The 27588-nt window shown below is 44.0% G+C and overlaps 1 protein-coding gene across 6 annotated transcripts in view; it reads left to right on the top strand.

The window, feature by feature from the left end:
* The window catches only part of GMDS (GDP-mannose 4,6-dehydratase), a 944793-nt gene that overhangs the window by 335325 nt on the left and 581880 nt on the right, over positions 1–27588 (top strand). For all 6 annotated transcript variants that reach the window (XM_073550144.1, XM_073550143.1, XM_073550145.1 and 3 more), the window contains 2 exons: positions 3612–3804; positions 4686–4790. In XM_073550144.1, coding sequence (XP_073406245.1) covers positions 3612–3804; positions 4686–4790 — 298 coding nt within the window. The remainder of the gene's footprint in view (positions 1–3611; positions 3805–4685; positions 4791–27588) is intronic.

The following is a 27588-nucleotide window of genomic DNA, read 5'->3' as shown; positions in this document are numbered from 1 at the left end:
TTATGAAGTACAGCATGTCACAAGAAAACAATCTCCGAATCGGATCCTCTCAAAATTTCCGGGATCTGTTGAAGCGTTCTAGAGTTATAACCTCATAACGTGACACTGGTCAGAATTGAAAAAATTAGCAAAAACAGGCTCTGGTGCGAAAAGGTTAATACCCCAGTCATTGATGACATATCATTAGTATTTCTCCAATTCCTAGATTGAGTATGATTGCTTTGGCTTTTATCTATTACAAGGAGACTTTCTGGCTGAGTGCTATGACTTGCAACCCATCTCCATTCACAGAAAAAAGCGTCTTTAGTATTGGTGAGAAAATAAGTTCACATAGACTGCCTCTATAGAGCACAAATCTGTGGCTTCATGTGCAACCTGGAGTGGACTTGAGTCCTGTATCTCATTCTCTTCACTGCACCCTGAACAATGACAACTCTTTATGGATCTCTCACTTCATGAGTTGCAGATTTCAGGCTGTCACTTTAACTCTTGTAGGCTTTTTTTATTGGCTTGGGGAGTTACTTTTGATACAGGTTTTCATTAGGTGTGTGCTCAGGTTTGATTTTTCCCTGTCATGACTGAGAGGAGTAATCCTACTATGCCCTCCTGGTTTTGACATTACAATGCATGTTGAATGGAATGTTAATAGTTTTTATCTTTTGGTTATCACTCATTTGTAATAACTTAATAGCTGATAATGCAATTACGCCATTGTAAAGTAGTTTAAGTTGTAAGCAAAAAGTCACTGAAAGCTCACAGCTTTGTGTCTTTCTTCATTGTTTTCATAGACCATACTTGTCAATCTTACTGTTGGCTTACTAAACAAGGATATCTATGGATAATTCACTGGAAGTGACATTTTGATATGGTGTTAGGTTTTTCATTTAATGCTCCTAATTAGGGCATAGAAATGTTACTCGTTTTGATTGAAATTTTGCAAAATGCAACTTGGAAGTTTTAAAGAGACTTAGCCATGCAGGAAGTTAAGTATGTGGGGTTTTTTTAGCGTTCCCACCCTCCTTAAAGGAGCAGAAATTTTGCAGGCATGCTCAGTTTTAAAAACGGAATCCGTCGCTGGATTCAGTCTTTTGACGGACATTGACGGATCCTGTGCCCATAGGCTTCAATTATAGCCAACGATGGATGGCACTGAATCCGTCGCTGTCCGACTTTTCGACGCAGACAAAAAAGTTCCTATGTCCGTTGTCTCCGTTCGACGGACAAAGAATTTCCGTCGAACGATGGATGAAACGTGTGGCCATCCGTCGCAATACGTCACTAATACAAGTCTTAGGCTTAAGTCACACACAATGATTAAAAAATCGGTCCGATTTTTACGGTACGAAATTGCACAAAGGTTTCTTGTCCAGGGATCCGTCTGTCATACAAATTTCCAGTGGTGAACCGATCTTATTCGCATCTAAGCATCCAATTGACATCCAATGCCAGTGCCTGATGCTCTTTCCTGTTGACCTGGAGAAGTCTTGTGATTTTATCGCAAGTCACACATCTGGTCCGTTTGTAATCCGATTTTTAATCGCACCCATAGACTTGCATTGGCGAGTCCGATCTGAAAATCAGTGACAATCGCAGCATGCTGCGATTGTCTCGGTCCGAGGAAACGTTCCGAAAAAAAATCGGATGATGGGAGCTGCCCCATAGAATAACATTGGGACGAATGTTTTTTTTTATCGCATTGCATTCGTCCGATTTATTCGCTAGTGTGACTCCGGCCTTAGAGAAAAAAATGGATCCAGCAGAATCAGTTGCTGGATCTGTTTTTTTTCACAAAATGATTGCAACTGGCAAAAAACTGATGTGTGAATGAGGCCTAAGTGACAGAAGAGGAAGCCCAGTAATGATAGAATGATCTGCTGGTCCTTATTAAAACCACCATAGCCATTTTCCCAAGAGACTAAACGTCTGCTAGTATTGATCAAAATTGGACAGGAGAACATTTTCCTTTTTAGTGAAGGATAATGTATAGTACTGCTTGCAATAAGTAATGGCAGGGAGATAATAGGTATTGTATATACCTGAAAAACCTGTCCCTGTTTTGTAGGGAATTTTGGAGGTATGCCCCGACGGGGTCACAGAACGCAATGAGAAGGCACCCTTGGACAACAATTTATTATCTGTTTTGTCATTGATTGTAACAATTGTAGACAAGCTGTGCAGCGAGTTTGTTCTCCCCATGTTTGTGTGGGTTTCCTTTGGGAAGTCTGATTTTCTCCCACACTCCAGAGTCATACTAATAAAGAATTAAATTATAAGCCCCATTTGGGACAGCGATGATGATGTCTGTAATGTGCTATGAGGTATGATGACGTATAAGTGCGTAAAATAAACTATAAGTTGGCGAATAATTGATTTCAATAGATTTTATTGAACTTTTTAGCATAACAGCGTAAAGTTATTAAATATTGTACTAAAATAGTTACATAAAAGAAAGGACTGGCCTAGTAAAGATTTAGGTGTCCCATGAATAAAGAACATTTTAATCAATAGATCTTGAAATAAATATAATTTCCACAATTGGATGTGTTTAAAAAAATTCTCCTTTGCTGAGAATCATATAAATGTGTCCCTGCTGTGTACTGTGTCTGACCGTGCAGGAACATGGTCTGATGATACCACAGCTCCTGGCCAGGGGAGGAAGCAAAGGAGTACAGGAACTGCATCACAGCTGATTCTTTCTGAGGTAAAACATCTCGCCGCCTTTTTTAAAAGAAAAAAAAACAAAAGCAGGGAAATGTTTTACTTCTCAACAAGCAGCAGCTGCAATCCCATGATTTTTTTGTTATCTATATGGTATATATAATGTTTATGGCTTTTTGTTATCTTAATTTTTTTTTTTTGTATAAAATAAAAAATTGACCATAATGAACACTGATTTCACAATTTTTATTCAGATTTTTGTTGACCCTGAATACATTGTGTGGTATTATACCAATACATGGAATCTTCAAGGACCCATAAAGTAATTAGGATCCATCAGTATTTTTGAGTAGCTGCCATAGAATAGATCAATATGAAGCCACTGTCATGTATTTTTTTTTTTTTTTTTGATTTAGGATTCCCCAACTCCTGGTGTCATTGTCAGCATATCCTAAGGCCTGGCGCACACGGTCAGTTATTGGCAGTGTTTTGGACATATCTGCTGTGTCCAAAGCGCTGCCGGCTTTTGAACGCAGGTGATTCCGCATGTGTTCTTTGAACCGGGTGGAATCACCACTTCCAATACATTGTACTGGTGAAATTTATCATGAGGAGACTGAGCATCTCCACAAGATAGACATGCTGCGGTCTGGAAAGACGCGCCGCATGTCCGTCTCCGCGGGTGACCAGCGTGCGTCGGTGCAGGCATAGTGAGCATGGGATTTCTTGTAATCCCATCCACTATGATGTAATATCTGGCCACTTCAGATGTACGCAGCGTCAAATCCGCAGCGTTTACTGACCGTGGGAACATACCCATAATCATAATTTTACTGTTCAGGTTGGCTCTGAATTTTTGTGTAGTCCCTTTCCAATTTATATATTGAATAAATCTACATACAAAATATGAACCCAATGTATTCCTCATATTAATACTTTATTATTCTTTTTAGATATCTTTTGACCTGGCTGAGTACACGGCCGATGTTGATGGTGTTGGAACATTGCGTCTTCTGGATGCAGTGAAAACCTGTGGCCTTATTGAAACAGTGAAGTTTTATCAAGCCTCAACCAGTGAACTATATGGAAAAGTGCAGGAGATTCCACAGAAAGAGACAACTCCATTTTACCCTCGATCCCCATATGGTATGTCAACACTTTACAGGATCCTATAAAATACCATACCTGTTGTGTTCTAGTAACTATTTTATATTATATTGTTGTTTTGGATGTCTAAATAACTTTTTTGCGTTTGTTTTCACGGAACCATTGATTTTCATTGGCCAGTTTGATCTGAAACATGGATCAAGTTAGGACATGTCTCCATTTTGTCTTTTAGTTCTTTTTTTTTTTTTTTTTTTTTTTTTTTTTTTACATTGGGAATGTGTACTGGATGTTTCTAAGGAAGAATGTCCACCCATAAGATAACCTCTTCAGAGAGAGTAAGAGGACTTGATCCCAAGTGGAGCATTGCATGGCCTATAAGTCTCCTAATGCCAGCTTGGTACTCTTCACAAGGTGAAATGTTCCCTCTTGGATAAGTCAGAGGCTTCTCACCTAGTTAAATCATATCCAGCCTTGCACTGATGAGAGGCAAACACTCCGAAACACATGTCTGTAAATGGAGTTTCTGCTTTGGCTTCATATCCTAAGTTGTGGCAAGTCTTGTTAAAGGGTCTATATTAACTTTATTAACTTTTAGAATTGCTACATCCAATAGGTGGTGCTAGGGATCAAGTCGTCTTCCTCTCCTTACACCAGCTTTGCACTCTCTACCAGGAGAAACATTCCCCCTTAGACCACCACTCATACATAGCAATCTAATAGAAAATGTCACTTTTTTCCTGTTTTAGTAAATCAACCTAAATCCTTCATTATGCTTCCATGTGGGATTGTACAGTCAAAAGCTCATGCACCCCAGTCACATCTCTAATACAGTCCTGCAAATCTGTTTGGTTTTTTTATACTAACAAATAAGTCTGTAGAGATTTCTTGTAACAATGGAGATATATCTTTTTGTTTTACAGGAGCCGCCAAACTGTATGCCTACTGGATTGTGGTGAATTTCAGAGAAGCCTACAAACTGTTTGCGGTCAATGGTATTCTTTTCAACCATGAGAGCCCTCGTAGAGGTTAGGAACTAGATTGATTTTAATTTTTAGCAACATAAAACATTGTTGCTCAGCACATTTTTTTGGTAGATTTGAGTGTGCGCCATTATGATACTGGTGTAAAGCAGTCTTCAAAACTATCTCTATAGTTATGAAAAATCCTAATTTAAAGCAGCTATTGAAAAGGTTTGCTGCAGGAATTTGGTGGTCTAGTTCTTGGAGCCCTTACATGCTGCACTTTTTCCACATTCATTGGTCCCTTCGGGGCTTACATCCGAACCCTCCACACAACAGGATTCGGATGTACAGTCGTGGCCAAAATTATTGACATCCCTGCAATTTTGTTAGATAATACTCAGTTTCTTCCTGAAAATGATTGCAAACACAAATTCTTTGGTATTATTATCTTCATTTAATTTGTCTTAAATGAAAAAACACAAAAGAGAATGAAGCAAAACATTGATCATTTCACACAAAACTCCAAAAATGGACCAGACAAAAGTATTGGCACCTTCAGCCTAATATTTGGTTGCACAACCTTTAGCCAAAATAACTGCGACCAACCGCTTCCGGTAACCATCAATGAGTTTCTTAGGCCTCTTTCACACATCAGGTTTTCGCCGTCAGGCGCGATCCGGCGCTTTTGACAGAAACCGGATCCGGCGAAATGCAATGCTGGATCCGGTTTCCCCCCCATTGACTTGCATTTGTGCCGGATCGCGCCGGATGGCCATGCGTTTCATTCGGTTTTCGCCGGATCCGGCAATGTGTCGCGATCCGGCGTCTGGAAAAAACGGTGACTGTAACGTTTTTTGTCTCCGGCGAAAAAGCCGGACACGCCGGATCCGGCGCGTCCGGCTTTTTCACACAATGAAAGCCTATGAGCGCCGCAATGCGCCGGATCCGGTTTTTTGGTCTGAGCATGCTCAGTAGCTCTGCCCACAAGACATATATAAAAGCAAGACAGTGGGACCCACAGCCACACCCAACATGCCACCCAAGACAGCAACCAGGCGCAGGAGAAGGCAGGAGACCACTGCAGCACCATCCGCACCACCACCACCCCAAATGGAGCAGCAAATAGAACATGCTGAGGAGGGGAGGCCAGCAGCAGATGAGAGACGGTAATTATCAAATAACCCATTCCTCCAAACTAGGGCTATTGAATATCAAGATATTCATTGGCCCTTTGTTTCTCTTTATTCAACAGCCGCCCAATAGATGCAGTAGCAGCAGCAGCAATGGCAGCAGCTGGAACACCACCCACAGGCATGGAGTGTGGCCACCAGGAAGACAGCACATCATCTTCTGGGAGCCCTCCCTCGCATCGTCAGCGTTTGACGGTAAGTTTTTATTTCCAAAATCCATCTTCTCTGTAATATATGTCTATTCATTGCCTTTTATTTCAAAACCGGAATCACAAGATGAAGAGGAGCTCCCAGAAGAAGAAGGAAGGGGTGGACAGACACCTGGAGTGGGCTCACAACTGGTAAGTTTTTTGCATCAAACGCAGAAACACAACATCACACTACACACAACACACAGAAAACAATGTTCTGCAGACCACACACAGCAAACAAATGCCTACATCCAAAGACATAACATTTTTTGTTTTCTTCTCTAGTCTTCCCAATCTGGTGCTTGGCCAAGAGGTCCTCGCAGTGCCTCCCAGGGTCGTCGGCGACAGCAACGCGGCGGTCACCAGCGTGTAAGTATAAATATTTTTGCTTTGTTTTTTTGCACTTTTTATTTCATTTCTTTTGTGGAGGCTAATTATGTTATTTTTGTCTTTTTCTTTAACAGCCTTCACAGCGTGCTCCCGACTCTGACGGTGAGGATGGAGGGATTGATGTGGACCGCCTCATCGATCTCGTCAGAGAAAGGGAGCCGCTCTGGAATATGGCTGACCGCCGCCACGCTGACCTGATCGTTACCCGACGACTCTGGGAGGAAATCTGTTCGCTCCTTGTTGGCCGCTGGGAGGACCTCGATTCTCGGGCCCAGATTAAAGAGCGTAAGTATATACAGTACCGGTTGCTTGATGTAAACCAGTGTTTCCCGAACTCCAGTCCTCGTGGTCCCCACGGATCATGTGTTCAGGATTTCTATTTACTATAGAAATCCTGAAAACATGACCCCTGGGGACCATGAGGACTGGGGTTTGGGAAACACTGATGATGTATACTAACCACTCCTTTCTCGTTTCAGGGAACAGAATTGTGAATCGGTGGCGGTCTGTGAGAGATCATTTCAAGAAGGAGTTCAATAAAGAGATGCGGGCCCCGAGTGGATCTGGAGGATGCAGGAGCAAGTACAAGTACGCAGAAGCCCTGTCGTTCCTCCGGGAAACAATGGTCACCAGAAGGTAAATATTACACACCACATGTGAAAAAAAAATGTTATATGTACATTTTTTTTTCAGCCAGGGCCATACCATGTCAGTATTTTAATTGTTTTTTTTTTCTCTTTATTCCACAGCACGGTGAGCAGCACTCGGGAGCCGGCACGATTGGACCCTTCTGAGGCGATCCCTGAGGAGACCGGCACCGAGGGACACTTCGACCGCCCCGGTACATCTGCACCTTCCCAGCCTTCCCACACATTCGACCCATCTGTCCCATCCACCAGCACAGGAGCATCGTGGCCGCCTACATTACAAGAATCTGCTGGTGAGGAGATCGCTTTCCCTTTACCCCACCCTTCTGCCCCTGCCACCTCTAGTACACCTGCGGGTACTGGGCGGCAGCGGCAGAGGGGTCAGGAAAAGACTTATGCGCCAGAGTTCTTGCATCTGAATGCATCTTTCCAGAACTGTCTAAAAGTCTTGTCAGAGCAAATCTCCGCAGGCTATCAGCAGATCAACTCCAGCATTCTGGAGGTGAAGACACTTCTGCAAACCATGCATTCAGAAGCAAGATCTTCGCCAAACCACACCTTTTTCAGGTCTGTTGTGGAGCGCATGGAAACGCTCTCTCCTGCCCAGCAGATGCATGTAATGCATTCATGCCACGCTGCTCTCCAGCAAGTTACCTCCCAACCACCTCCTCCTCCCACCACAGTAGTTCCTCCACCTGCACCCCCTCCAGCCACTTTCCATCCTCCCCCTCCTATTACATCTACACCCCCTCCAGCCACTTTCCATCCTCCCCCTCCTATTACATCTACACCCCCTCCAGCCACTTTCCATCCTCCCCCTCCTATTACATACCATCCACCTCCAGCCACTTTCCATCCTCCCCCTCCTATTACATACCATCCACCTCCCCAGCACCATCCACCTCCCCAGCACCTGCAAACTCCCCAGTACCAGACATCTCCCCACTTCCAGCAACCTGCCCAGTACCAGACATCTCCCCACTTCCAGCAACCTGCCCCGTACCAGACATCTCCCCACTTCCAGCAACCTGCCCCGTACCAAACTCCTTCCCCATACAACTTGCCATCAACATCATCTGCTCCTACAGTCCCTGCCCAACCCTCCACTCCACCACCCACCACCTCTTCTGCTTCCCACATGTCCACCCATTCTGTAGTTTTTTCCACATCTTCACCTCTAACTGTTCCTTCCCCACCACGATCCCAGTCCTCTCTCCACACTCCCAGTGTCGAAGTGTCCCGCAGCCCCTACAGCAGTATTTCCACCACACACTACACAGATTTATAATGTGTGTATTTAAATAAAAATGACCAGTTTTATGGTTTCAGTTTTATAGTTTCAAAGTTTTATTAAACAAGTTTATTAAAATTTGAAAAAAGTTTACTAAAAAAAACATTTTTCAATAGAAGTTAAATTATTTTACACTGGTTGTCTGTCATTTCTTTCTGCGGCGAAAAAGGTTAAATACAGGGTATTTAAAAGGTGAAATGGTATTCAAAACTAGGTATATAACTGTGGGTAAATTTTAGCTTTTTGCCACAGTTGTGTTCCTGGTTGTGTTTGAAGCAAAGTATTTCACCTAAAAAGTTGTGTTTATTGTTGGTGATTTCCTAACAATGTACACAACTTTTGTTAAAAGGTGAAATACTTTGCATAAAACACAACCAGGTACACACCTGTGGCCTAAAGCTAAAAATAGAGACCATGACAAGATAGCCAACTTTGGTTGGCAAAGGTATATACTGTTGGTACAGAAGGTACACAAGTTTGGTTAGGGCACAAATCTTTCACACTCTGTCATCCTGCCAGTGTACTCTGCCTTGAGGTGACATAAAGTATAGTGAAAAATTGTCCCTCATTACTGAAACCGTCACAGAACTTCTAGTGGTAATGTCATGGTAATCTTGCAAGGTGGTTTCTTCAGAGGTGTCCTCAATGGAAATGGGTTCCTTGCAGATAACAAAATTGTGGAGTACCACGCACGCTTTGATCACCTCGTCCACAGTTTCTGTCTTGAGGTTGATCGCAGTCAATAGGACCCGCCATTTGGCTGTCAGAATACCAAAGGTACATTCAACCATTCTTCTTGCTCTTGTGAGGCGGTAATTAAAAATGCGTTTTGGTCTTGTCAATCCTCTGCTAGAGTACGGTTTCAAAAGGTGTTCTGACAGCTGGAAGGCTTCATCCCCTACACAGACAAATGGCATAGGTGGACCAGATGTTTGCGGCAGCGGTCTAGGTGGTGGGAACTGGAAGGTGTTTCCTTACAGTTTACGCCCCATGGCAGACAGTTTGAAAACTTGAGTCATTGGAGCGGCCATAGGCCCCAATATCAACCGCAATAAATTTGTATTCCGCGTCAGCGATGGCCATGAGGACAATTGAAAAATATTTCTTGTAATTGAAATATTCCGATCCCGATCCAGCTGGCTTTACAATGCGGATATGTTTCCCGTCCACAGCGCCCAAGCAGTTGGGAAACTGACATATCTGTTGAAACTTGTCAGCAATTTCAATCCACCTCTCTGTTGTGGGCTCTGGTAAAAACTCTTCAGCTAAGGAGTCCCACAGTGCACGGCATGTGTACTTCACAATTCCAGATATGGTGGAAATCCCGAGTCTGTACTGGAAATGCAGTGACGAAAGGGATTCTCCAGTTGCAAGAAATCTGTGGGGAATTAAAAAACAATAAATTAGTTTTAAATCACAGCATTACATACCAAAACTGAGCTATAACACTTGGAGATACAAACTACCACCAACAAGATTGCAGTGAAAGTGTGCTCTGATGTGATCACATCCAATAAATGTGGCTTACCTTAAAGTCACCATCAGACGCTCTGCGGGTGAAACAGAGAAGCGGCAATAGGTGTCCGCTTTTCTTATGAGGTGTGCAATGCGCTCCACCAAGTAATCAAAATTCTCCATTTTCATCCTAACATATCCAAAAAATTTATCCGGGTTTCGTCGAAGGTCCATGCAGAGTGTAGAATAGACCCCACGCGTCATTCTCTTGGCTGTGATGGGGTGGATCCACAAACGTCGTCTACGATGCCTGATGCGCTGCTGTCTCGCTCTCTCCTTCTCCAGAACAATCACCCTCAAACGATTTGCCTCCGCTGTAAAATCCGCCAAATTCTTCAAAATATTTCCAATGACAACATCCATCTTCGCCAGTAACTTGCTCTTCTCTCCAACCTGCACTTTCTCCTCTACAACCTGTCAAAGAAGGGCTGTAGGAACATGCTATATATAGTTTTCCAGTAGCCAATCCCGTTCGGAAGGCCACAAGGGTCAATTTTAAAAACCGGATCCGGCGTAATCCGTCGAAAAACGGATAGAAAAACGGATGAACCGGATGAGACGGATCCGGTTTTGTCTGTCCAGAAAAAGACGGATCCGCCAGAAAACCGGATCCGTCACATCCGGTTTTACGAAACATCTGCCGGATCTGGCGTTCCGGCACGACGCCGGATCGCGCCTGACGCCGAAAACCTGATGTGTGAAAGTAGCCTTACAATGCTCAGCTGGAATTTTACACCATTCTTCATTGGCAAACTGCTCAAGGTCCCTGATATTAGAAGGGTGCCTTCTCCTAACTGCCATTTTTAAATCTCTCTACAGGTGTTCTATGGGATTCAGATCTGGACTCATTGCTGGCCACCTTAGAAGTCTCCAGTGCTTTCTCTCAAACCATTTTCTAGTGCTTTTTGAAGTGTGTTTTGGGTCATTGTCCTGCTGGAAGACCTATGACCTCTGAGGGAGACCCAGCTTTCTCACACTGGGCCCTACATTATGCTGCAAAATTTGTTGGTAGTCTTCAGACTTCATAATGCCATGCACACGGTCAAGCAGTCCAGTGCCAGAGGCAGCAAAGCAACCCCAAAACATCAGGGAACCTCCGCCATGTTTGACTGTAGGGACCGTGTTCTTTTCTTTGAATGCCTCTTTTTTTCTCCTGTAAACTATGTTGATGCCTTTGCCCAAAAAGCTCTACTTTTGTCTCATCTGACCAGAGAACATTCTTCCAAAACGTTTTAGGCTTTTTCAGGTAAGTTTTGGCAAACTCCAGCCTGGCTTTTTTATGTCTCGGGGTAAGAAGTGGGGTCTTCCTGGGTCTCCTACCATACAGTTCCTTTTCATTCAGAAACCGACGGATAGTACGGGTTGACACTGTTGTACCCTCGGACTGCAGGGCAGCTTGAACTTGTTTGGATGTTAGTCGAGGTTCTTTATCCAACATCCGCACAATCTTGTGTTGAAATCTCTTGTCAATTTTTCTTTTCCTTCCACATCTAGGGAGGGTAGCCACAGTGCCATGGGCTTTAAACTTCTTGATGACACTGCGCACGGTAGACACAGGAACTGTAACAACCTTGCTGGCGTCACTGCATGGCCTCCCATCCCCCGCACACCAACTTACTTTCTGCTTCAAGCCATGCTGTGAAATCTGTCTGTTGCCAGCCCTGAGCTCCATGTGCTATGCCTCTTGTTTTCCTGCTTGCTCTCCATGTTTCCTGACTGTGTGTATAGGGGGGCGGCGCCTGAACTCTCTGGTTCTTATGCAGTCTGGCTGCACCTGGGTAATCTGTCCCTGACCAATCACCTGGAGCCCTTGACTATTTAGTTTCGCCACTCCCACTGAAACATTGCCTGTGCAATGTCTAAACTCAGTTAGCTCCTTGCTGCTGAACTAGCCAGGCCCTGTTCTGTGTATCTCCTTCTCTGTAGGAATACTCTGTCTCGCTTTGTACCTTGTCCGCCTGCCAAGAGGCAGAATATCCTCGTCCTTGTGTCTTTGTCCCTGTGTCTCTGTCTGAACTCAGTCTTACCTCTGACTGTCAGTCTCCTTGTTTGTGGTTCCTTCTCTGCCGTGTCTTTCCTTGTGTCCTCCCTGTCTGTGCATCTGCACCCTCGCAGCTTTATCTGTGTTCCGCACTCCTGCGGCTCTGCCTGCTCCGCACTCCTGCGGCTCTGCCTGCTCCGCACTCCTGCGGCTCTGCCTACCTGCATCTCCTGTGTGAACAGGTCCAAACCTGTTCTCTCATATACCACTCCTTCCTGCCTATATCCATACCTGCATCTCCTGTGTGAACAGGTCCAAACCTGTTCTCTCATATACCACACCTTCCTGCCTATATCCATACCTGCATCTCCTGTGTGAACAGGTCCAAACCTGTTCTCTCATATACCACTCCTGCTTGCCCAGTGTCTCCAAGCCGTGCCCGCTTGCCCAGTGTCTCCAAGCCGTGCCCGCTTGCCCAGTGTCTCCAAGCCGTGCCTCCAAGCCGTGCCTGCCTGCCAGTGTACCAAGCCGTGCCTGCTTGCCCAGTGTCTCAGCCTGCTTGTCACTCGCACCTGTCCAGGTGTCCTGTTCCCGAGTGGGATCAGCAGCCACAGCCAGACACCACCCTGGCGTGGCACCCGGCAGCTACCTGCCGCACAAGCCTGACCTCACCATCAGAGGCTCCAGTGAAGACCAAGGTAGCTGTCGCAGTCACGCCCCTTCCAGGGTAGTCTGGTCTGTGGCACAGTGGGGCCACAACCCCCGGCTCGTGCCATTCAGCCAAGGCGCGAGCGTGACAGGAACATTCAGGTCTTTGGAGATGGACTCGTAGCCTTGAGATTGCTCATGCTTCCTCACAATTTGGTTTCTCAAGTCCCCAGACAGTTCTTTGGTCTTCTTTCTTTTCTCCTTGCTCAATGTGGTACACACAAGGACACAGGACAGAGTCAACTTTAATCCATGTCAACTGGCTGCAAGTGTGATTTAGTTATTGCCAACACCTGTTAGGTGCCACAGGTAAGTTACAGGTGCTGTTAATTACACAAATTAGAGAAGCATCACATGATTTTTGTCCACCCTCTTTTATGTTTGGTGTGGAATTATATCCAATTTGGCTTTAGGACAATTCTTTTTGTGTTTTTTCATTTAAGACAAATTAAAAGAAGATAATAATACCAAAGAATTTGTGTTTGCAATCATTTTCAGGAAGAAACTGAGTATTATCTGACAAAATTGCAGGGGTGTCAATACTTTTTTCCACAACTGTATGCGCTGACTGTGCTAATGACTACAATGGTGCTGACAGTCAACATGTGCTGTCGTGTATCAATTTCAGGCGTATACACCTACTGGAGGCAGAAACTCAGACGTAGTAGACTACAGTGAGTGTCCACCTCCAATAGTTACCGTATGTTTCGGACTATTAGATGCCCCCCAAATTTTCAGATGGAAAATGGGGGAAAAAATATTAATGTGTCAAATAGGGGTCCGAATTCAGCTTACCGGGGGGAGGGGTCTGCTGCACTGGTGGAGCGAGGTCACAGGAGATGTTCAGTGGTCTGGCGATATGACTTTCATCCCAGGTTGGTGCGGCAAGTGCAGTGGCCTCCGAGAAATCCCATCCCAGGCTGGAGTGGCAAGTTCAGCAGTGGTACTCGGGACTCCGCCGGCCTCATGTGAAAGCCTGCAGGTCTCGCACATCCACTGCTGCGATGCGGTGGCCTCTGGGAAATCACATCCCAGGCTGGTGCAGGTGGCTTCGCCAGCATCTTATGAAAGCCTGGAGGCCCTGCATATTCATTGCTGCGATGCGGTGGCCATTTTCCCAGAGGCCACCGCATCACAGCAATGGATGTGCGGGGCCTCTGAGCTTTCACAGAATGTTGGCGGAGCCCCCTCCCCCCCACACCACAGAGCACCACCAGTCTAGGAAGGGAGTGTGATCATCGTCTGGAAGCGTTGGACCGTGACCGCTGCAGAATCGCCCGATTCCAGCTGCCACAGTATTTGTAAGTATATTCCGACTAGAAGACACATCCCAATGTTCTCCTAAAAATTTTTTGGGAAAAGGTGTATCTTATAGTCTGAAAAATACGGTGTACATGTCTGAAAATAATGCATGTCGGAGCACATGTCGACTCTGCACCATTGTAGTCAATGGCTCAGTTGGTGCATGTGTCCAAATCTCGTTTTGCTGTGGTAATTTAAACGCAAGCCCTGATGCGACCACTGAGCGTGGGACAAAATGCAGTAAATGCGCTTTAAGTCACAATATTCAACATATTCAATAACTAAATAATTGTGGTTATTAGAAGAGAAGCACATACATCGGATCCATCTGCCATTAAGGTTGTTTTACGATTAAAGGTTTTTATGATGTGTGCACATACTCTAAAATGGATAATTGAAAAGCATTGTTTATGCTCAAAGTAATTGAAATTGCTCTGGCCAGATGCTGTACTTATGTGGGTTTTTACTTCAGATAGGCTACTTTCACATTTCCGGTTTTAAGCATCAGGCGCGATGCGGCGAAATCTATAAAAACCGGATCCGGTGCCTGTTGCCACCTGATCCGTCTTTTTTCCCATAGAGTTTCATTGTCGCTGCATTGCATCTGAAGGCTATGCGGCTCGTCCGGCTTTTGCCGGATACGGCAAAAAATGCCTGTCCGGCGTCTGCAAAAAAACGTTCCCTGCAATGTTTTCTGACAGCGCCGGACCGCTTTTTTTTCCGCGCATGCCCGAAGACTCTCTCTCCCTCTCCTGCACCGTCTCCAGCCTAAACAGATGATCCAGCGGGCTGCGGTATTTACCGGTTCTGGTTTTTCAACTTTTTGCCGCAGCCCGCCGGATTTCAAAACTGAAATGTGAAAGTAGCCTTACTGCATCACATAACATTTCTCAGGGTGACTAATCTGATGCCTTATTTTTAGCATGAAGAGGGACCATAAAATGTCAATGATTGCCTTAGCAGTAGAATTGATGACCAACAGACTTTACCATCTTTGGGAAATCCCCTTTAAGTAAGCACTGTTATACATCACTCAATTAAATTGAATCTGTCAAGTGATTTCATAATATACACTGCATACTTAAACCCCTTCCTGACATCTGACGTACTATCCCGTCCATGGGACCGGGCCCCTATGCCCATGGACGGGATAGTACGTCATAGCGATCAGCGGTGCTCACGGGGGGAGCGCAGCTGATCGTGGCCGGGTGTCAGTTGATTATCACAGCTGACACCCGGCACTATATGTCAGAGGCGGTCACGGACTGCCCGCGACACGTTAACCCGTGGCACCCTGCGATCAAACACGATCGTAGTGTACCGGGGGTTTAGGGAAGCATCGGCAGGGAGGGGGCTCCCTCCGTACTTCCCTGCGACCCCCCCACAGCAGCGCGATGTGCAGCGCTGCTGCTGGGGTCTCCTTCTCTGCAGGTCCCCGGTTCCAAAATGGCGGTGGGGACTGTTGGGGGCCTGCAGGGAGCCGGCTTCCTCATGCCTGCAAAGCGCCGGCATGAGGAAGCCTCCAGCACTGCCTGTGACAGATCGCTTATCTGTCACAGCGATCTGTGATTTGACAGATCAGCGATCTGTCACATGACAGTTATGTCCCACCTGGGACAGTATAATAAAGTTAAAGTGTAAAAATAATTTATAAAAAAATCGCTAAATAAATTTAAAAAAAAAAAAAATCCCTAATTCATTTTTGGAAATAAAAAAGAAAAACAATAAAATTACACATGTTTAGTATCGCTGCGTCCGTAACCACCCGCCCTATAAAACTCTCCCATTAGTTAACCCCTTTAGCGAACCCCTTAAAATATAAAAAACAAAGCAAAAAATAATGCTTTATTATCATCCGACGAACAAAAAGTGCAATAACACGCGATCAAAAAGACGGATATAAATAACCATGGTACCGCTGAAAACGTCATCTTGTCCCGCAAAAAACGAGCCACCATACAGTGTCATCAGTGAAAAAATAAAGTTATAGCTCGCAGAATAAAGCGATGCAAAAATAATTATTTTTTATATAAAATTGTTTTCATTGCATAAAAGAGCCAAAACCTAAAAAAGACACAAATGAGGTATCGCTGTAATCGTACTGACCCGAAGAATAAAACCGCCTTATCAATTTTACCGCATATGGAACGGTGTAAACGCACCCCCCAAAAGAAATTCTTGAAATGCTGGTTTTTGTTCATTCTGCGTCCCAAAAATCGGAATAAAAAGCGATCAAAAAATGTCACATGCCCGAAAATGGTACCAATAAAAACGTCAACTCGTCCCGCAAAAAAGACCTCACATGACTCGGTTGGTCAAAATATGGAAAAATTATGGCTCTCAAAATGTGGTGATGCAAACACTATTTTTACAATAAAAAGCGTCTCTTAGCGTATGACAGCTGCCAAACATAAAAACCTGCCACAAATAGTAAATCAAACCCCCCTTTATCACCCCCTTAGGTAAAAACAATAAAATTAAAAAAATGTATTTCCATTTTCCCGCTAGGGTTAGGGGTGTGTTGGGGTTAGGGTTGGAGTTAGTATTGGGGGGTTTCCACTGTTTGGGCACATCAGGTGCTCTCCAAATGCAACATGGCGTCTGATCTCAATTCCAGCCAATTCTGCATTGAAAAAGTCAAATGGTGCTCCTTCCCTTCCAAGCTCTGCCATGCGCCCAAACAGTGTTTTACCCCCACATGTAGGGTATCGGCCTGCTCAGGTCAAATTGCAAAACAATTTTTGGGGTCCAATTTCTCCTGTTACCCTTAGGAAAATAAAAAATTGGGGGCAAAAATATCATTTTTGTGGAAAAAAATGATTTTTTTTTTTATTTTCATGCCCAGGCATTATAAACTTCTGTGAAGCCCTTGGGGGTTCAAAGTGCTCACAACACATCTAGATAAGTTCCTTGGGGGGTCTCGTTTCCAAAATGGGGTCATTTGTGGGGGTTTCCACTGTTTAGGTACATTAGGGGCTCTCCAAAGGCAACATGGCGTCTGATCTCAATTCCAGCCAATTCTGCATTGAAAAAGTAAAATGGTGCTCCTTCCCTTCCAAGCTCTGCCATGCGCCCAAACAGTGTTTTACCCCCACATATGGGGTATAAGCCTACTCAGGACAAATTGCAAAACAACTTTTGGGGTCCAATTTCTCCTGTTACCCTTAGGAAAATAAAAAATTGGGGGCAAAAATATCATTTTTGTGGGAAAAAAAATGATTTTTTTTATTTTCACGCCCGGGCGTTATAAACTTCTGTGAAGCACTTGGGGGTTCAAAGTGCTCACCACACATCTAGATAAGTTCCGTGGGGGGTCTAGTTTCCGAAATGGGGTCAATTGTGGGGAGTTTCAACAGTTTAGGCACATCAGAGGCTCTCCAAACGCGACATGACACCCGCAGACCATTCCATCAAAGTCTGCATTCCTAAACGTAACTACTTCCCTTCCGAGCCCCGACGTGTGCCCATACAGTAGTTTTCTCCCACATATGGGGTATCAGCGTACTCAGGACAAATTGGACAACAACTTTTGCTGTCCAATTTCACCTGTTACCCTTGGTAAAATAAAAAAAAAATTGAGCCTGAAGTAATTTTTTTGTGAAAAAGTTTTTGTTTTGTTTTTTAAACATTCAAAAAATTCCTGTGAAGCGCCTGAAGGGTTAATAAACTTCTTGAATGTGGTTTTGAGCACCTTGAGGGGTGCAGTTTTTAGAATGGTGTCACTTTTGGGTATTTTCTATCATATAGACCCCTCAAAGTGACTTCAGATGTGATGTGGTCCGTAAAAATAAAATGGTCTTGTAAAAATGAGAAATCGCTGGTCAACTTTTAACCCTTATAACTTCCTAACAAAAAAAATTTTTGGTTTTAAAATTGTACTAATGTAAGGTAAACATATATGTGAAATGTTACTTATTAAGCTTTTTTGTGTGCCATATCTGTGATTTAAGGGCATAAAAATTCAAAGTTGGAAAATTTTTCACAAATAAACGTAAGTTATTTGAATAAAATGTTACCACTAACATGAAGTACAATATGTCACGAGAAAACAGTGTCAGAATCAGTGGGATCCATGGAAGCGTTTCAGAGTTATTACCTCATAAAGGGACAGTGGTCAGAATTGTAAAAACTGGCCCGGTCATGAACGTGCAAACCACCCTTGGGGTAAAGGGGTTAAGAAATGGTTCTCCTAGACCTGATGAGTCCGGTGTCCTTTATTTCAAATTTAAAAAGATATCCAGGACTTTGACCGCTCTTTGACGGCAGAAAAAAAAAGACTTCCGCTGACATCAAGTCAACAGAGAGACAGTTTCTTTTTCTGTTGACAGGGAGAGACTACTGGTGTCATGCTGCCTAATTGATGGAAGCTGGTTGTCAATCAGCATGATACCAGTAGGCCTGCCCTGTCAACAGGAAGAGAAACTGCTGCTCTGTTGACAAGGAGCAGCTGAATTTTTGGCAGGAACGGTCAATGACTGGCATCGGGTTCAACAGACAGGTATTTTACTCTGTTAGCAACTACTTGCCTGTTAGTGCTAAGACACTTTTTTTTATTATAAAGTCCTGGATATCCCTTTTAATGCCGGAGTGGCAGTATATTCGTTGATGAAAACAAACTCAATTTCTAAACCACCTAGCCTGATTAACCACTCCTCAGTTTCCTTCCTCCCCTGCTGATATATGCCGTTGCTCAGTAGAAGCTGAAACTGTCAGGGCTAAAGCCCCTGTCACACACAGCGATCTCGCTAGCGAGATCGCTTCGGAGTCACAAGTTTTGTGACACAGCAGCAATCTCACCAGCGTGTGTGTCACTTATCAGCGACCGGCCCCCCTGCCGATTATTGCTGATCGGCCTGGAATGGCCAGGACATTATTTTGATCGCTGGTCACCCGCTGTCCAGCACGCATCACGAGAGACCAGTGATCAGCGAGCTGGCGCTGGTAACTATGGTACACATCGGGTTTATAAGCGGCGCGCAGCACTTAGAAACCAGATGGGTACCTTAGTTACCAGCGCGCTGGTGCAGGGAGCTGGTAACCAAGGTACACATCTGGTTTCTAAGTGCCGCGCGCCGCTTAGAAACCCAATGTGTACCTTGGTTACCAGATCCCTGCACCAGCGCGCTGGTAACAGGTACACAGTGGGTAACTAAGCGACGTGCGTCCCTTGTTACCTGCGTATCGCTGGTGCTGATCGCTGGTGAAACTGCCTGTTTGGCAGCTCACCAGCGATCATGTAGCGACACACCAGCGATCCTGACAAGGTCATAACATTGTCGGGATCGCTGGTGCGTCGCTATGTGTGACGGGGCCCTAAGAGATTCATACATTAATCTGTGCAATTTTTGTTATGAAATATGAGGACAGATCTGCTTTAAAAGGAGTAAGGAGTTTGTCAGCAGTATTTCACTCTTGCCTCCCCCCCCCAAAAAAAAAAAATATATATATATTTATATGCTCGTGTAATGCTTTCCAAGACAAATCCAGCAATAATTTTACAAGGACTGTCGGTCCCTTTGTTGCTGAGAAATCTGTGTTTGGATTGATATGCAAATGAGGCTGTAGATTTGAAGCATCTGTCACTCCAGCTCTATTCCCTACAGAGTGCTGCCTTTTGCTAATAAAAAGACAATGTGCTGGGGGCGTAAAGCAGGAGGAAGCAGCGCTGGGTGGTGAACAGAGCTGGAGTGACTGATGCTTCAGATCTACTAATAGCTCTTTATTTGCATGACCATTTGCTTATTGATTACTCTGTAATGAAAGAACAGATCGGTCATGTAAACTTATTGCTGGACATGTCTTTAAAAGAGCTACATGCACATAGAAGTAGTTTGGGGGCTGATATGCTGACAGATTTCCTTTTAAAAAAGGACCTGTCATGAGCTAAAAGGGGGGCAGTTTTATTCCTGCTACCTTTCTGAGTTTTCTGTAATATAATGAAATATATATATTCTGCCGTATTATTTGAGATATGGACTGGTTTTTTTTTTAATTCGCTTTTCATGTAATTTTTTATAGTCTTTGCCAATAGTGTGCTGCTATCAGAGTAACTATGTAAAGCAGCCTAAAGACACATGCCCCTTCATAAAGACCATGACAATTAGCTTATTGAAATGTAAATAAGTAGGTCTATATCTCTGGAATCTTTGTCAGATTTGCGAAAAAACAGCTTGGGGGTTCAACACAAATATTAGTGTTGGCCACCTTTGACCTGGTGACAGGTCTTTAGTAGCTATACTGCAATATGATGTCCCTGTGTATTTATAGCAGAATATTCTAGAAATCCAGATTGTTCATTTTACTTTTTAATATGATTCTAGATATTTAAATTCTGTGGCAGTCCATTGAGTTTATATTGTTGATTTTGTGTATTTTTACCTAAGAACATTTGCTGTATATTTGCATGACACCAATATATATAGGCACAAGTGAAGTTTTGCATTGTCATACACCTGCTGTTCTTTACAGCTGGGCAATCACTTTTTGTTTCATGTGATATCAAGGACCAATTTACAAAAAAAATGCCAAATGCAAAACTGACTTGGTAATTATTGGGTAACGTGGAGTTGTTTCCCTTAGACAGTGCATGTATTCACGAAAATCTGAAGATAATAACTTGTTTGGAATTGGTACATAATAGCATCTATTGATGTACAGGATGGAAACACCCTACCTTAGTGTGTGGACCATTCCTTGTTCCACAAATTATGTCAAGATGCTTAGCATCAGGAAGTTCGTGGTGCCAGCTTCAAGTGGGTATGGGAAAACAATTGCTCCAGTGTTAAAGGTAACCAGTATTTCCCCCTTTACTGGTTCTCCAAAACAATGATTGCTTGTCCTCTATCTCTGATGAACAGCAATGTTGCCTAAATCCCTTATATAATGCTGAATGCCCTCGGTTTCACAACCATCCTCTGCAGTAGGCACACCCTCATTGCTTTTCCCTATAAGATAAGAGGCTGGCTACAGCAGACAAGGACAGACAGACAAACCATGTATACATTCCATGAGCAGGCGTGTACTGGTGTGGGAAGCAAAGCAAACCGCATAGAACTCTACATCAAAATGTAATCGCCCTTCAGAACGCTGTGAAATACAATCTACCAGCTTACATCGTGTGCTGTATTAATTAGATGAAAATGCAAAAAAAAAAATCTAGGTCTGAAACTAGCCACTTATTATGCTAAATGAATGGGAAATGGATATAAAGCAGAAGGGGGAAATGTCTTTGTGGCATCTTGTAACTCCATAAATCACCTTGTGGGAGAAAATTAATGCTATGGTCTCAAAATAATTCTTCTATATTCCCAACTTGAAAAATATCACCTCTTATTTTAAACCTTTTACATAGTTTACATAGTAATGCCTGAGATGAGATTCAGTAATGAGTGAGTTTTAGGACTATGGAATAACTAGATATATCTTCTTTGGCCACATTTCTTCATGTCCAATAATATAATTGCAGTATTTTATTGATGTTCATATCCAGAATGTAACACAACCAGATAGATCCAATGTACCATTTGTGTAGTATTTGGCTGGCAGATACTCTGAGCTGCAGCATAAATGACATTTTAAGAAATAGTTACCGTATCTTAACATTTTTCACATTTCTGGAATTTGTTAAATGGGTGCGTTGTACAAATGATGACCTAAATCATTGTATATATTTTCTTTAGTTAATTTTGCATTACTGGCATTGAACAAATTACTTTTCTTGTCAAAGGAGGTTGACTTGCTAAATTCCAATGGGCTCTAAAGATACGCTCATGTACCCTGCATCTGCCAATCTTTGTCAGTATATTAAGCATACTTGCAGACTCTTCAAAAAATTGGTACTGTCTATTGACTGGTTTTGTAAAGCCAGCTTTTAAGGGGCCATTTTACAGAGATGTGTAAACTAAAAAAAAATAAAAAAAAAAGTCCTAAAAATAAAAAAGGAGGGAAAGATTTATTACCCCAAGCCATTGAACTTCTTGGGTATCAGTTTGTCCCGTTAAAAACAAAAGCGATTGTGAATTTGTTTCATCTGCTTTGGTATAATTGAAAGCTACAACAAGTGCATTAAAAATGTGAATCTGTTTGCAGGTGGTGCTGAAGGAAACGCTGGAATACAATAATGCAATATAGGGTCTTATGGGAAATGGGAGTGCAGAGATGTGCTCGCCTATTGGGGTTGTGGTTCCACAACACTGTACAAATTCTGATACGATCGGCTTCTGCATATCCACGGAGGGATGTCCAATAAGTAGACGAGCAGAGACATGGATCTTTGTTGTGTTGCCAGAGACACCAATTGATTCCTCTGCGTATGTGATGAAAGTGTCTTGGAGGCCAAAAATGTTCAACTGCGGCTTTTAATGGTCAGCATGTTTTAAAGTAAAGTTCATCAGGACACATCACCTGGTTTGTCCTGATGAAGAAGTCTGTGTACTTCAAGTCGCGTTGACCATTAAAAACTGCAGTTCAACATTTTTTTTTTGCCTACTGGATACATTATTCACATACACTACGGAATGAATTGGTATCTTGGGCACCGCAACGAACATCCATATCTCCACTCATCTACTTGCAGGTATTGCTAACAGAAAATTTTATCTCTTAATCCTTCTTGCCTGATTCTTCTTTGGATTTTGCTTGCCTCTGTGCCACTACTAGCACCAAGAGGTGCTACCTGCAGCCTATTCTGGTTGCGTGGTAAACCAGCTCCTCAAGGATATGCTGTCAGAAAATGTTTTGCCTAGCACAGTCTCCAGTGCAAAGAGAAGACACCAGACTTGGACCATTACATAAGGTGTGCTCCTTTTTGTAAGGAGGAAAATGAGTACCTAAGCCTAGCAAAAATGACCGGCAGTGGACTACTGGTGTCAGTGTTTCTAAATAAAGTCCAAGAATGAGACCTGTGCTTATAGCCCGGCTCTGTGCCATTCCCTCATTGGTACCCTGTTTTCTTGACATATGAGTTCTGGTTCACGTTGAGCATGTCACAAATGTGAAAGAGTTTGGAGACATTGTGGTGAACATTGTGCTGTCTGCATTATCATCCAGCATGACTAGTTTTGCAGTGGGTCAGTCATCCTCTGAGGAAGCATATTCTTGGAGGGTTGCACAAACCTCCATCTGATAGTCAGTGGGACCATGATTGTTTTTAGGTATGGAGTGAGATACTCAAAACCATTGTTTAAACTTGAGGGTGTTACATTTGTTCATGGTTTTCTTCTGGAACAAGACCGTGGCGAGAATGTGTAGTCCCTGAATGACTAATGCATTGATGCCATTTACTGACCACCTTGTTCTTCAGACCAGAGTAAAACTGATTACTTCTATGTTATGTATAAGTGGTTCAGACACCGTCAAGTAGTGCCACAGACTATCTACGTGCAAATTGCCTCTTCAGAAAGAAAGAGGACTTTTACTCTACAGCGCCACCTATTGGTAGTAGCGATCCTACAAGTCACAATCAACCCTTTAACGAGTCTTGTAGTATGACTTAGGATACAAGCCAAATCAGAATCTCAATTTGCAGACACGGTGTTTCGAGCTGTTGGCTCTCGTCAGTGCAAAGTATGAGATCTGATTTGGCAAGGTGAGAGGCTCTGGACTAGGGTCTAAGAAGTAAGGTTTCTCCTTGCGGAGAGTGACATGCCAGCTGTGGCTTGTCAAGGTAAGGAGACTTATTCGCCGTGCAATGCTCCTCTGGGAAAGAGCTCATCTTAGTGAGATATTTTCAGGACAACATCCACGTTTTTGTCAGGCGCGTTCCTAGCTATCAGCAAGAATGCATATGGAAATGTGGGGTTCATTTACACTGCTAAGTCACATTTGAGTTGCCGCAGTAAAATTCACTCAAATTGGATCTATATGTGACTTTAATTGCAATTTTGATTTTTGGGGTCATTTGGAAAGATTATTAACTCGTATCTTTCTTTGATAGAGATCCAATGTATTCACTTGGTGATTGCATACGTTAACTCATTAATATACCATAATGCATGGCTCAAAAAACTTGTCTGATGTAACCTTGTACTATTATTAAATGATCAGCAATAATTTTGTTCATTTGTAATTCATGATTGGCCACTACTTTTTTTTATTGTTGGCCTTTTTCCTAGGAGAGGCCATTAATATCAGATCGGTGTGGATGCGACACCCCCATCTATCACATTTTTCTGCCGATGGCTTGAAGTTCTTGGATGCAGCCAGAACGCAGCAGCTCAGTCATTTCTATAGTGGCCGTGACCAAGTACTACAGATACATCCCTATTTAAATGACTAAAGGTGGATCTGTAGTACCTGGCTGTGGCCATTATACTTTTGGTGGAGCTAAAGTGTTCCTGCAGCATGCGGGAACTTGCAGCCGGTGCCAGAAACAGCTGATTCTGTCGGATGTTGCACCCACACCAATTAGAGAGTGATGGCCTATGCCAAGGGAAAAAGCCATAAAAAAGTGTCCAAACCCTTGAATTTTAGACTATCCTAAAAGTTGTTGATCTATGCATTATATCCCCTCTTATAAATGGACTTGTGATAGTCGAGAAAAAGTAAAGAAAAGCATTTAAGCTCAAATTATTAAAATACAATAGCGAATACTATATATAAATGCACGTCTTTTGAACATTCCCTTTTTTCTTTACATGGAGGTAAATGTAAATCAATCATGGCAAAATGTGTTAAAGCAAATGCAACCTGTAATGCGCATAAGTCAAGAAAGGGGGGATGGTGACTAAAAAACCCCCAAATATATAGCTTTATACATTAAATATTATCCATTATTCAGTGATGGATGAGAAATAAGGTTTACATTTCTGTGAACCTTTGGATGCACCAATACATTTTAAGTCCAGATATATTAGTTATGGTTAAGTTAAACTCTACAAATGCTTTACATTCACGGATTTTTTTTTTTTTTTTTAAATAAATTTAATGCTTTTAGTATATTATAGCCAAAAGAGAGAGACTGTGTCCATATCACATTTCCAGATTCCCAGGCTCCATGTTCATTACATGTGCAGAAATATTCCCAGGGTAAGGTGCTGATGACATCATTGTAAGATTTCTTTTGGCTGGCTGACCTCTCCCATGCCATGCTTATAAGCAGACATGGGGATTTTATAAAAAGTCTGTAAAAGTTATTCTGTATCTTTCTTTTAGATCCAGATTTGTAGTTTAGTTTCTCATATTATGCCACTTTATGCTGGAGGGACAAGAGTTAGTGTTCCGTAAGGCAGGATTCCACTTGTGAATTCAGTTTCATTTACTTACATCAGATGTTTACGAGGACTGTCTAACACAAAGCAGACCCTGTGATTTATCTGTCTTATTACTCTAAAGAAGCATGCATGGTATCTTAGCTGCAATATGGGATATTAATATTTATCAAGTTAAAGCGTCTCTTCTGCTCTTTCAAATGAAAAATCCTTATTTAATTTTTTTTTTAGCACAACAATGCTTTCTTCTACACCTTTCAGCCATTTCTTTCCCTTTATTCTGCCTCCTGCACTGATCACACTTTCTGAATTACAGGATGACATTTATGTGCATAGATTTGGAAATAAAGATAAGGTTACATGATGCAGCCCATGGAAGTCTTTTGAGATGTGAGGGATAGGAGAAAAAAGCTGGTGGAGGGGACCGAAGCAGAGAGAAAAGCAGCTGCAACTTCTTCTGGGTAGTGTGCAAGAGCAGCAAGGGAAGATGGAAAATGTAGTCTGTGCCGCTTGTGTCAGAAAGGCCAGAAGAATTATTTGGTACCAATAATAAGACAATTTTAGGTCATTTTCACTAAGTAGTGCAAGCCAATTTACATTAATGCCTCACTTTGTCCACTATCTCCACCCTTTTAATAACAAAAACTTCTATAATAGTTGAAAAATATAACTTGCTAAAACTGGGAAGACTTCTGTACAGTGATGAAGCCATAGAAGATGAAAATGGGACACTTGTACACCCTTTCTCATGATTGGATAAAACCCTATAGGCGCCAGTTTATAGGCTTTGACTCCTTTTGCATTTGTACTGCCTATTTTATGTGAAAAACAGTTATTATGTAATCACTAGATGGTGGCCCGATTCTAACGCATCGGGTATTCTAGAATATGTATGTAGTTTATTTATGAAGTTTTAATAATAATGCAATAATGACCCCCCAATCCTGTTATGCATGATCCCCTCACCCCCCTTTCCTGGTAAGCATGGTACCCCTCACCCCCCAATCCTGGTATGCATGGTCACCCTCACCCCCCTTTCCTGGTATGCATGGTCACCCTCACCCCCCTTTCCTGGTATGCATGGTCACCCTCACCCCCCTTTCCTGGTATGCATGGTCACCCTCACCCCCCTTTCCTGGTATGCATGGTCACCCTCACCCCCCCTTTGCTGGTATGCATGGTCCCCCTCACCCCCCCTTTGCTGGTATGCATGGTCCCCCTCACCCCCCCTTTGCTGGTATGCATGGTCCCCCTCACCCCCCCTTTGCTGGTATGCATGGTCCCCCTCACCCCCCTTTGCTGGTATGCATGGTCCCCCTCACCCTCCATTGCTGGTATGCATGGTCCCCCTCACCCCCCATTGCTGGTATGCATGGTCCCCCTCACCCCCCATTGCTGGTATGCATGGTCCCCCTCACCCCCCCATTGCTGGTATGCATGGTCCCCCTCACCCCCCCATTGCTGGTATGCATGGTCCCCCTCACCCCCCCATTGCTGGTATGCATGGTCCCCCTCACCCCCCCATTGCTGGTATGCATGGTCCCCCTCACCCCCCCATTGCTGGTATGCATGGTCCCCCTCACCCCCCCATTGCTGGTATGCATGGTCCCCCTCACCCCCCCTTTCCTGGTATGCATGGTCCCCCTCACCCCCCCTTTGCTGGTATGCATGGTCCCCCTCACCCCCCCTTTGCTGGTATGCATGGTCCCCCTCACCCCCCTTTGCTGGTATGCATGGTCCCCCTCACCCTCCATTGCTGGTATGCATGGTCCCCCTCACCCCCCATTGCTGGTATGCATGGTCCCCCTCACCCCCCATTGCTGGTATGCATGGTCCCCCTCACCCCCCCATTGCTGGTATGCATGGTCCCCCTCACCCCCCCATTGCTGGTATGCATGGTCCCCCTCACCCCCCCATTGCTGGTATGCATGGTCCCCCTCACCCCCCCATTGCTGGTATGCATGGTCCCCCTCACCCCCCCATTGCTGGTATGCATGGTCCCCCTCACCCCCCCATTGCTGGTATGCATGGTCCCCCTCACCCCCCCATTGCTGGTATGCATGGTCCCCCTCACCCCCCCATTGCTGGTATGCATGGTCCCCCTCACCCCCCCATTGCTGGTATGCATGGTCCCCCTCACCCCCCATTGCTGGTATGCATGGTCCCCCTCACCCCCCCATTGCTGGTATGCATGGTCCCCTTCACCCCCCCATTGCTGGTATGCATGGTCTCCCTCCCCCCCCATTGCTGGTATGCATGGTCTCCCTCCCCCACATTGCTGGTATGCATGGTCCCCCTCACCCCCTTTTGCTGGTATGCATGGTCCCCCTCACCCCCTTTTGCTGGTATGCATGGTCCCCCTCACCCCCTTTTGCTGGTATGCATGGTCCCCCTCACCCCCTTTTTCTGGTATGCATGGTCCCCCTCACCCCCCTTTGC

The sequence above is a fragment of the Dendrobates tinctorius genome, unplaced genomic scaffold (genome assembly GCF_039654945.1).
Source record: "Dendrobates tinctorius isolate UK_male_01 unplaced genomic scaffold, ASM3965494v1 ptg000163l, whole genome shotgun sequence".
Classification (NCBI taxonomy): domain Eukaryota; kingdom Metazoa; phylum Chordata; class Amphibia; order Anura; family Dendrobatidae; genus Dendrobates; species Dendrobates tinctorius.
This window is presented reverse-complemented; position numbering and strand designations above follow the sequence as displayed.